This window comes from Meriones unguiculatus, chromosome 7, assembly GCF_030254825.1.
Source record: "Meriones unguiculatus strain TT.TT164.6M chromosome 7, Bangor_MerUng_6.1, whole genome shotgun sequence".
Classification (NCBI taxonomy): Eukaryota; Metazoa; Chordata; class Mammalia; order Rodentia; family Muridae; genus Meriones; species Meriones unguiculatus.
This window is the reverse complement of record NC_083355.1, coordinates 52,662,990-52,675,074: the sequence shown is the minus strand read 5'-3', so window position 1 is coordinate 52,675,074 and position 12,085 is coordinate 52,662,990. Positions and strand designations below refer to the sequence as shown.

The window sequence follows — 12,085 nt, the reverse complement described above, 5'->3', positions numbered from 1 at the left end:
TGAATAAATTGTGATTAATTAACTGTAATTAATTAATTAAAATCACCTGGGAGGAGAGTACCACTGAGAGATTAGTTAGGTTCAGATGGCCTGTAGACATATCTCTAGGGGATGGTCTTGACTACCTTAACTGATGGAGAAAGACCCAGCCTCAAGTGGGCTGCATGGTCCCGTAGTTTGTTCCCTGTATCAGAGTAAAAAAAAAAAAAAAAAAAAAAAAAAACTTGGCATGAGATACACATGAGCTTAATTCTTTCTGCTCTTGACTGGAGTTCCTGCCACCTTGTCTTCTCTGCTATGATGAGCTGTAGCTTGGAACTGTGAGCTAAAACAAACTCCCGAGTTTTTGTCAGGTTATTTTATCACAGCAGAAATGAAACTGGGACAGAAACCAAGAGCAAGAATGTGGAATTGCTACTGCAGCAAACTTGACCATATGGCTTTTAAGCTCTGGAACTGTCAGAGACAGGTGGAGGAAGCATTTGGTGTGTTGGACTAGAAAAGCCATTAAGTGCTGGAAGAAGAGATTCATGGGCTAGTCTCACAGGAACTTGGAAGACAGTGATGCTGAGAGAAATGCAGGCAGAAGAGGCCTGGTTCATGTAGTTTCCAAGGAGAACAAGGAACTGGAACCATTCCTTGCTATTTTAGACAAAAATCTGGTTGTGTTCTGAAAACCTAGTGAAGCTGAATTTAAAGATAATGGACTAGCTTTTGGCAAGGGATAATTTGGGTGGTACAGAATTCAGGCTGGTGTTGCAGAGCCGCTGTAGTGGACGGATAGATCACCACAACTGTAGAGAATCCTTGTTAACTGCACTAATAATGTACTTTCCTCACAGCACACAGACTGAAGCAGTTACGATCAAAGGGGGTTCAGCTACGTCCCGAGGTGGCAACAGAAGTTGGTAATGCTGTGTGTCATCCCTGAGGTACTGCTTTTGAAGGTATGAAAAATGTGAGATTGAGGGTTTCCTGGGAAGTAGCTGGGGGAAGAGTCACTACGGAAAGGCCCTGAGAGGCGATGGCATGAAGATGTGCCAGCGAAGCCTCAGTTACAGTGGAGATACTGGAATATTAAAGATGACAAGACTGTAGGATGTTCGCCAAGAAGAGATACAGATGCTTCAAGAGAAGTTATGTGTGGCGCAAGCGGCAGAGCCGGATGAGTGGAGCTGCCAAAGCCCTTGGGAATCCAGAAGACTGCATTGTGTGCACCACGTGCTAGGTATGCATCTGCAAGCCGTGGCGTTCTTCCTGCTGGGTTTTTGGCGGTTGTGGTATGACTTTTCATTTTCTATAGTCTATTATTCCTTCTGCTTGGAATAAGGATGTTTTCTCTGTCTATTACATGTAGAAAACAAATAACCTGTTTTTCGTTTTAGAAGAGTTCTCAGTTAAGATAGTTTGAACTTTCAAAGACTTTGGTGACTTTTCAAGTTGGCCTATATTTTACAAGGTAAACGTGAGACTTTGGGTAGAAAATTGGCTAAAAGTAGCATGTTTGCATGTAAAGTTCACAAATGGTCAAGTTGTGACCATTACTTAATGTCAATTTGGCCCAATGTAGAATCACTTGGAAAGACAGTCTCAATAAGAGACTGTCTAGATCACACTATACAGTGGACATGTCTGAGGGGAGCTATCTTGATTGCTTTAATATGGAAGACCCAGCCTGAATGTGGCCTCACTATGCTTTGGTTTGGAGCCCTGGACTGTCTGAGTCTAAAGTGATCTGAGCAGCAGGAAGCAGGAATTCTTTCTCTCTGCTCTTGACTATAGGTCTCATCTGGCCATTTCAAGTGTCAGCTGCCTTAACTTCCCTGCTATGATGGACACTTAGATAAAATAAACCCTTTCTACTTTCTGTTGCTTTCTGTCAGTATATTCTGTCACAGCAATGGAAACAAAACTAAGACATGAATGATCTCAAAAAAAATTTTTTTTAACACATTTCATTTGAGTTTCTAGAAACCAGGAGCTACTACAATAAAGTAGAATGAAATCTGATATATCACCAATAGCCAACTAGTGCCACCTATGCTTGCCTCACATGTCAAAACTATTTGGTTTGAGGATATGCAAGAAAAAAAATGTGATGGTTTTAAGAGTCTTTCAGGCACATAGAAGACATTGCACACTGAACATAACAAAGAGTATATGAAGGAAACAGACATGTGGCTGATAAAGAAGGCATCAGGCAATAAAACAGCAGCCATCTACGTCAAGTATGATACTGGTGTTCTCAACTGAGGACAAGCACAGTATTCACATGTGTATAAATACTAGCATAAATTCATTTCTTTTCATGAGACTTAACATCATGAAGTTCCCAACTAAATTACACAGTCAGATGGTATAATCTCATGATCTCGAATGAGTAATTTGTACAACCCACAACCTAGATTCTAAAACCTTTAAGATTAAAAAAAAAAAAAAAAAAAAAAAGCACAGATACAGGGATACAGGGACAGCTCAGGATTCTACATGACACTGATGTAAACACAGGATATACAATGTTCATGGAAAGCTTCCAGATTACTGCTCACTCTGTTTACTGAGAGACAATAGGCAATGTCTGATGGTTCCATATTGGTAGCAAAGGCTTAGTTTAGGAAATAAATTATATGAGAAAGAATATGAGTTCCTGTGCATCTCTAAGAGTTCAGTCTAAATCCCAACCCTTTCTCACACTGTCTTTAATTTTATGAATCCATACAAGTCATTACTAGTTGCCTATTTAGTACTCTTCTAGACAAAATCTTGTCTCAAACAAACCAAAACGAAGAAAGACAAAAATGTGCTGCTGGGAGTGCCTACCTGCTCTAGTCCTGATACCTAGAAGAAACCAGCCAGTGCAGCGGACAGGGGTGGGGAGCAGGCTGGATGAGTGAGTCTCTATCCAAAATTTCACTGCTAAGTGACTCATTTAAGCAATTCACAGGCTCTCCTGTATGTGGACTTTTTTGCAAGGTAAGAATGTATCCTTACTATTTAGGCTACAGGCCTTGAGTGAGTGAACAGTCCCTAGCCTCTGAAATAACATGACATTTTATAGATTACAAACATGCATTCGTGCACAAACATCTCCCTATTTTATAAATGAAATCAGGTCTTGTAGGAGTGCTAACTTTAGCTCTCTGAATCCTGAAACCTGAGGTGAAATGTAGGTTCTGCACTCATCTGGAGTCCCTCCTCCCAGCACTCCAAGGTCAAAATCAAGTTCCACCATGAAGCCTCCTGTTGAATGCCAGCCTGCTTCTCTAACTCTAAAGACAGCTCTGGCTGTCTCACACTTCCACATTTTATCTACCAATTTCTACAACTTTCTTTCCATGTTTACTACTCTGAGCACTCAACTGCATTACAGTCCCTGGCTGAGGAAGTGTGATACACTTTTATGGCACCTGAGGCCTGGGGTTTTCCTTTCCCATTTCCTTTGTGTATTGTCTTTTCAACTGACTATAGAAGAAATGGCAGAAATGGAGATAAACTCAGAGCTGAGACACTACAGGGAAGGTAATTTAAAATAATCGGTACTTACTACTATGATGGTTAGGATTTTTTTTATATATTTATTTTTATTTTATGTGAATGAGTGTTTTGTCTGCATGTAAGTATGTGAACCACCTGCATGACAGGTTTCTATGAGGGTCCAAAGACAGCATCAGATACCCTGGAGCTGTAAACAGTTTCAAGTATCATATAGGTGCCGGGAACCAAGCACTGGTCCTCTGCAAGAGCATCAAGTACTCTTAACTGCTGAGCCACCTCTCTAGTTACATCTCTCTGTGCTGGCTGGTTTTAACTGTCAAACTGACACAATCTAAATCACCGTGGAGAGAGTCACAGTGAAACACTGTCCCGATGAAGTTGGCCTGTGGGCATGTCTATGGGAGGCTACCTTGGTTCTGTTACTAGATCCACCATGGGTAGCACCAACTGCTTGGTTTATATAAATAGGGATTATATAAATGGATTATATAATAGGGAAAATTTGGGCTGGAGAGAGTGCTCAGGGGTTAAGAGCATTGGCTCTTAACCTTTGGTTTTTCCAAAGGTCCTGAGTTCAGTTCCCAGCAACCACATGGTGGTTCATAACCATCTATAGTGAAATCTGATGCCCTCTTCTGTTGTGCAGGAACACATGCAGGCAAAATGCTGTATAAATAAAAAATAAATAAATCCTAAAAATAAACAAACCTGTTTTTAAAAAAATAGGTGAAAGGAGCTGAATAAGCATTCGTTCTCTCTCCCTGGTCCTGTTTGTAGATGTGACTACTTACTTCAAATCCCCGTGGCCTCGACTGCCCAGCGCTGATAAATTACACAACTTGGAATTGCGAACTAAAATACGCCGTTTCTCCCCTAAGTTGTTTTTGTCAGGATAGTTTATCCTGGCAACAGAAACAAAACTAGGACACCTACATTTTGAAAATTACAGACAAGGCAAAGACATGACAGAAACAGTAACTGGGTACTAGGCCAACACCTATTTTTATACTTTTTTATATATTTATATATTTTTTTATATTTTTATACTTCCATATACTCATTACTGGGTCCACTGAGGAAGGTGGGGCAGATTCTTAACAAATCAGACATCAGCCACAGACAATACAGAGGCTCTAGCCCAGAGTCCACAGTCAGTAATTGCTAGTGAATGAGAGATGACACATCATCATAGCGTTAGGGCTTCGGGCTTATACCTTGAGTCTTTTTATTATGAAAAGACAAACTGTAGACACTACTAGGAATACTGCTGTCTCAATTGTAATGAATTTCATCTGAATTTTCTTCAGGATATGACTGGAGAGATGGCTCACATGACTACTCTTGCAGAGGACTTGAGTTCAGTGTCCAGAACCCATATCAAGAGGCACACAACTATCCATAACTCTAGCTTCAGGGGACCAGCTGTTTCTGGCCCCCTTGGAAATCTGCATTCACATACACATAGACACACACACACAATTAAAAAGAAATAAACCTTTTATAAAAGAATACTTAATCAAACTGGACACTCTGGCCCATGTCTATAATCCAAGCACTCAGAAGGCTGAGGAAAGAGGATTGAGTTTAAGGACAGCCTGGACCCACGTAATAAATGCACATAGCTGCATTCAAAACAAAAAATTGATCCAAGTTGTGAAATTAAAAATTAAATCCTGGGTTGTTTTTTTAAAGGTTAACATTCTTGTGGTTGCTAGCAGAGATTCACAATGGAGGGCCATCAGCAGAACTCTGTAGACTACCTAGGGGAAGCCTCATACAGCACAAAAGCTGACCTTTGATCTCTGCTCCCCACCCCTTTAAAACACCGTTACACACTTTTGTTACAGCACTGTTGACTGAACATAGTGCGTTGCCCTGAACTCTGTCCCTAGAGCCCTGCAGTTGTCCTTCTAATGAAATGGCCCAGTATTTGCAAGGCTTGTGACCCAGGGTAGCAATAAGCTCATACTCGTGGAGCTCATTCCAGACAGTAAAAATGTGTTGTCTCTTTCATTATATAACAGCAAAGCAACATAAACTTCTGCAGGATTACTTGTATTACATGCACAGTAGAAAGTAGTAAATGTTTAGATATTTAAATAAACACCAAATACTACAAAGAGCAACCAACATGGTTCTATTGAAAACTGTCTTCAACTATGGCATTCAAGGACAGCAATACAATATTTTCTTTACAAAGTGACGATTATAAAAATCTATAAATGCACAAATTCATGTCTAGGCTATTCTTCTTGCATAGCCATTTCATCAAGATACACTTCCTTTCCTTCTTTCCTGAGGTATTTCTGTGGTTTGAATTTATTGTACTGCTGGATGCACTGCCTTTGATCATCCTTTCCTAAAATGATTCTTAAAACCTGCAAAATTTTTATTGCATAGGACACTCTTTATGACAGAGAGACTGGGAACTGCAAATATGTCGCACTGGAACAAGTCTTATAAATATTTCATTTTAAGAATTTGTTACATACATTTTTTACAGTTTGTCTCTTCTTATAAAAAAAAATTGACCTTAGAGGTAAGAGCTAATTAAATACAATGAAGCATTTTAGGAATGTTAGATATTAGAAAGTCAGATGAATGATACAAAGGAAAAAAGCCATAATTCTTGCCGGCTATATATTGTATTGCATTCAAAAGCAACTGTACATGCTGTAATCAGTTCATAGTTAAATATTTCTACTAATCTGTTTTAGGAGAGCAAATGTCTTTCAAGGTCTCAAGTTCCTCTATGAGCTTCTTGTTCTGAACTTCCAGCACTGCAACTCGACTCTCCAGACACTTCACATATTCTTTCTTTCGACGTCGACATTCTTTAGCAGCTTCCCTGGAAAAAGTAGAAGCAGAAGGGCAAACAAAACCTATGTTGCATGCTAATAACAACAGAGCAAACTTGGTAAGGAGGAAGCTGCGTTGCAGCCTGTGGAACAGTACTCCCAATTCACACCCTAAGCCAGACTGAACTCTTAAGCAAGGGTTAAGTGACCGTCTACAAGTTCACAGGGCCGTTACAGGATGGTGCAGCATCACCTGCCTCGGTTAGAGTTCACAGCAAACAAGGTCCAAGTCAAACACAGTTACTCTGCTTTATGGCAATAAAGATCTTTGAGGGCCTTGAGTTCCTCAATGAGGGTCTTGTTTTGATTTTCAAGCACAGCCACACGATTTTCAAGACATTTGACATATTCTTTCTTCTTCCTGCGACACTCCCGGGCAGCTTCCCTGGAACCAACACAAGGCAAATGACTACAGGAACAACCTCCACGCACAATCCAGAGTGGCTCCATGAACATCTGCCCCCTTCACCCCAGTCAAGAGCTGACTAATCTGAGAGAAGTTATACAAAGCCACACAACAAACTGAACAAAGCACATGCCTTGTGTAGAATGACAGATCACTGAAGAGCACTGGCAGCTTTACTCATGGGGCATCGGTGCCAATATAAGAATGACCCTCTGTGCTCAATAAACAATAACAAGAGGAATACATGCCCAGCAGAATCCCTACTGAGACATTCACAGAGCCTTTCAATCCTCTCAGTTAACTTCTGGTTGTCAAAAAAAAAGACATGCTCATCACAATGAGAAATTTCACTTGATGAAAATAAAATATCAAAAGCCAATATTAAACAATATTGAACTCTGAGACTAAATCTCAACAGAACAAATCAATCACAATTGCGAGAAACGGTTTTCTGAAAGAAAACACATGATAAATTATAATAACAAATAAAACACATACATATTTATGAACCAGAGTCAATGGACACTGCTTGTGAAAGTTAAAGAATGGAGTAACGTGACACAAAACTTAACAATGCAGACAATTTAAACCCACAAGTATTAGAATACGACAATTACAATTATGGAAAAGGAAGCTGGCATGGTGATATATGTCTGTATACCTAGCACTTGGGAGGTGGACCCCGAAGAATCAGAAGCACAAATCCAGGGGCTAGAGAGACCAGTGGTTCAGAACATTGGTGCTTTTCCAGAGGACCTGGAAGATTCACTCCCAAGCACCCATATGATGGCTCGCAACTATCTCTAACTGCAGTTCCAGGGCTTCGGAAAGCCTGGTCTGGTTCTCACAGCAACCAGGCACAAGTGGTGCACAGTATACAGACAGTATACAGGCCAACACCCATACACGTAAAAAATAAAAATAGCAGGTCAGGGGCAGCCACAGCTGCAGCTACTTTAGAAGCACAAGGCTAGTCTGGGATATAAACACACACATGTCTAAAAATGGAAGCAATTGGCCAACTGCACAGAACTACTATGTTGTCCTCTACCCACATGCATTAGTGCACATTAAACACATTTTATAGTGCTTTATGCAACCCAAGAGAAAAGACAGACTGACAAGTAACCAAATAACTGAAACTACAAAGATGCATTAGCCACCACCATGCAAGAGCCCAGGAAAGAATAACAAATACTCTATTTTCTCTCTCTCATTGTTTTCCGAGTGGGGCAGGATGGAAGCTACTTTACATAACTCTACAGGAGAGGCCCTCTGATAAAGCTTTATTTAGGAGTGCTCAGTTCTCAGAAACTGTCAAGTCACTATAGCTCAACTGAATTCACAAGGGTAATGAATGTTGCATGTCTAAATACCAGCCTTTGGAATGCCAGTCAGCAATGCTATCCCCCAACTGTGACACATGAGACAGACTGGGCCAACTCTTGTATTTTTAAAATAATTGACTCTCATGGAATGGATCCCTATTTCCTTTACGCAAAGGAAGGCAGCAGAAAAGGCACGTTGAAATCCTAAAGAACTGCAGGAAATGAACAAGCTCTATTTTCTAACCAAGAGTGGTGTACTCACCCTGTGAACTCACCAAGTACTGGACAACTGCATAATGAAAACCTCAAACATGTATCAGCAAATGGAGCTTGGCAGAGCAGTGGTTCCAGTAATCCAAATGGTGAACAGGGAAAAGTGACAGCATGTCCAAACACACATATCTGCCAGTTGGGGAATGTAACTTGATTCTCTTCCACCAAGAAATTCAAATTTATTTATAAAACTCTGTGTTTTCATCATTAAATGTTAAATTGTAAATCTAGAAGGAAGATAGTTTTCTTACAAACATTAGGTGGAAGTCTAAATACACAGGGGTGGCAGTGTTGTGAGGTAGTCAGTTTTCAACTCTTGCTTTACAAGAGTGTAAATATTTACACTCTTCATCTTACACTGTGTGAGATGTGACTAGAGGAAAATGTTCAGAGCGCAAAGCTTTGGTGATCACACAAGTAGTTGGCACATTCCTAAGTATTCTCAGCTGTGGAAAAAACCTGTTTCTTTTATTAATAGTTAGCTCAGTTTGCAGAATTATATCTGACCAAATCCATCCTCAGCTTGGAGAAAAAACTACACAACAGGAAGAGAATGAAGAGCCAGGTATGTTGCACTCCTGTACCACCAGCACTCAGGAGGTAAAGGAAGGCAGGAGGGGCACACGTTTGAGGCGAGCCTAGACTACACAGTCTCAAAGTCGAAGTCAAACTAAACAGGAAATGGTGTGGGCTACAAAGGAATCAAAACTACTGTTGGCCAGTATGGTAGGGATATTATTAAATATCTGTTACCAATGTCAGCTCACATCTGAGTTTGCTGGTGCTAACTGTAATGCCTGTCTCCTGTCTGTGAAGTCCAGACTGCAGCTTTTACAGTAGGTCCTTTAAAGGTGACTTTGGTGCAAGGACAGAGGAAGGCTCTGAAAGAGAAAATGGCTAAACAGCAAGACCTACTTCTGTCTCCTCTGATTCTATCATCTTGGCCATCTTGCCAGTTAACCATTTCCAACCACTCTGTTCTCAGAAGAGCTGTGGGAGATTTAAGGCAACTAGAGTACCAAGTGCTTAGAAACTTGCTAAACAACGCTGAGTCACCCAAGAGCCATCTGCTGCTGCTTTTCTCCTGTGTAGCTCTGACGCTGACACTGGCAAGCTAAATAATGTTCCTCAGAATCCCTTACAGCAGGGACCTATTTCTAGCCAATGAAATATATGTAAAACTGCCAAAAACATTTTTTAGAAAAAAAAAATCTTCTTAAGAAACAGACTGAACCAGCTGCACTCTTTGGCCACAGCCATCTTCTCCTCTTCCTGTCTGACACCCCCTGGAGCAGCAGTAGCCATCCTGTGGTCACGACGAGGAACTGTACATACTGAAGATGCAGCAGCAAGGAGGAGACATGGAGGCCCATGGAGACAGCATGAACCTTTGTTCTGGCTCTATCTATCTCTGTATCTGCCATAAAGATAAAAAAACCTGACTATATAGTTAAGCCTGTTTTTCCCTTGATTACCTTTTGCCCAAATATATGCTAATAATTATTAATTACATATTTTAAAACAGGGTGTGTGCCATCACTTGGCTTAATAAATAACAAAGCAGCCATAACACAACAATCTTATGAGCATGTATATGTGTGTGTGCGGATGTGTGCATGTGTGCTGTGTGTGTGCATATGTGTGTGCAATGGAGGTTTGGGTTTCTTTGTAAAATAAGTTATGTTATGAAAATATGTTTTTGTTTTAATCCCAAGTGCGAGATTTTAGTTGGGCTAGTTTATTCATGTCTATTAATTGTCTTTTGCAGAGTGTAGCTTTTGCCTGCTGGTAATGGCCTTCCATGTGTGGCATGGAGAGGGGCGTGGTCTAGCATATGAATATGAATATGAGAGCATATGAATATGCTCTGACTCTGAGCATATGAATATGACTCTGAGCATATGAATATGAGAGCTGAGAAAGAGAAAGTGTGGCGTTCGGTGTTGGCCTGTGGCATGTAGCAGTTTGGAGACCAGAGACCAGAGATGTGCTGTGGCAGTTTGGAGCAGGCAGACAGAGGGAATAGCTGTGGTATGGTGGTTTGGAGCAAAGAGATGGAGAGAAACACTCTGGGGTGCAGCAACATGGAGGAGACTGCATCTGCATCTGCGCTTCATAGAAACTGGTATACAGGCCTAAAAAAACTCCTTGACCCTAAACAGCTGGGAGAAGGAAAGAGATCTGGGCCCTCTCTCCCCACTAACCTTCTCTCTTCCATGGAAGGGTTGAGAATTGTAAGGGAGGTTGAGGCCTAAACACCCAAATTAACAGAGTTTTTAAAAAGAGTGCTGTGTGTGTGTGCACGTTGAGTGTGTACCACAATAGTGTAGGTACCTGTAGAGGCCAGTATAGGATGCCAGATGCCCTGGAACTAATGTTACAAGCAGTTTTAAGCAGTTTGATAATATATGCCGGAAATTAAACTTGGTTTTTTTGGAAGAGCAGCAAGTGCTCTTGACCTCTGAGCCACTTCTCCAGCCACTCCTTTTGATTTCTAAGCTGAAAAACCACTAACAAATGTTTTAAAATCCTACTTCCAATGTATTTGTACACACCATCTAATGATCTAGGCAAACAATAAGTTTGGTAAATGTAGCCAGCTTAAGGAGTTAAACATTATATCGAATTGAATCTTTTTTTTTAAGATACATTTTTACTTTTTACAAATGTTTTTGTTGTAGTTGTTTCTTTTTGTTACCCTGGTTAGCCTAGAACTATATATGTCGACCACACTGGCCTCAAAACTCACAAATATCCACCTGCCTCTCTGCCTCCCAAATGCTGGGATGGCTCCATTTTTATTTGTATAGGTGTTTTGCCAGAATTTATGTATATGCACCAGGTATATGCCTGGTGCCCATGGAGGCCAGAAGAGGGTACCAGTTGCCCAAGAAATGGAGTTATAGGCAGTTATGAACCACCATTTAGGAGCTGAGAACCAAACCCAGGTCTTCTGCAAGAACATCAAGTGCTCTTAACTTTTAAGCCATATCCTCAATCCTTATTTTTATTTTTTAAGCATATGTGTGTGTGTGTGTGTGTGTGTGTGAGAGAGAGAGAGAGAGAGAGAGAGAGAGAGAGAGAGAGACAGAGAGAGAGACAGAGAGAGACAGAGAGAGAGGAGACAGAGAGAGAGAGAGAGAGAGAGAGAGAGAGAGAGAGAGAGAGAGAGAGAGAGAATGCCTGTATGGGTGATTTGGAGGCTAGAAGCGGGGCTGGAGTTACCTGATATGGTTGCTGAGATCAGAACTCAGAACTCAGGTCCTCTGCAAGAACACTAGATGCTCTTAACTGCTGATTGATCTCTCTAACTCCCAAACTGTCATTTAAAGAAACACTAATGCAATGAACACAACCTCCTAAGTACAGACACAGTTTCCAGGAAAGTGATGAGTTTCAGGGATTTATCAGCCACAGTTTGTAGATTAACTAGGTTGGAAACATCTAATAAGACTGTGTCAAAGACCACAGTCTGCTTTTGCTCCAGACAAGCAGCTGACCCCACCTAATGCTCTTTATTTTCCTGCAGTAAAGATGTAATTTAACACTGAGAAACAGGTGACAAAATATACTGGGAAACACTTACACAACTCTATTCATTTTGAAGATGAAACTAAGTTGTACCATTCTCCATCATAACTTAAAAAATTAATATGTGAGTCATATAAATAAAATATTATCATTTCTTTTTAATATGATGTGCTGATGTCTAAACAATGACACAG

At 40.6% G+C, this 12,085-nt stretch overlaps 1 protein-coding gene across 35 annotated transcripts in view; it reads right to left on the bottom strand.

The window, feature by feature from the left end:
• Window positions 1-4,974: 4,974 nt before the first annotated feature.
• Crem (cAMP responsive element modulator) overlaps window positions 4,975-12,085 on the bottom strand; it is a 76,757-nt gene continuing 69,646 nt past the window's right edge. For 25 of the 35 annotated variants that reach the window (XM_060387420.1, XM_021653113.2, XM_021653117.2 and 22 more), the window contains one exon: window positions 4,975-6,738. In XM_060387420.1, coding sequence (XP_060243403.1) covers window positions 6,594-6,738 — 145 coding nt within the window. In that variant the 3' untranslated portion in view covers window positions 4,975-6,593. The remainder of the gene's footprint in view (window positions 6,739-12,085) is intronic. The other 10 variants (XM_060387433.1, XM_021653124.2, XM_060387416.1 and 7 more) reach the window with 2 other exon arrangements.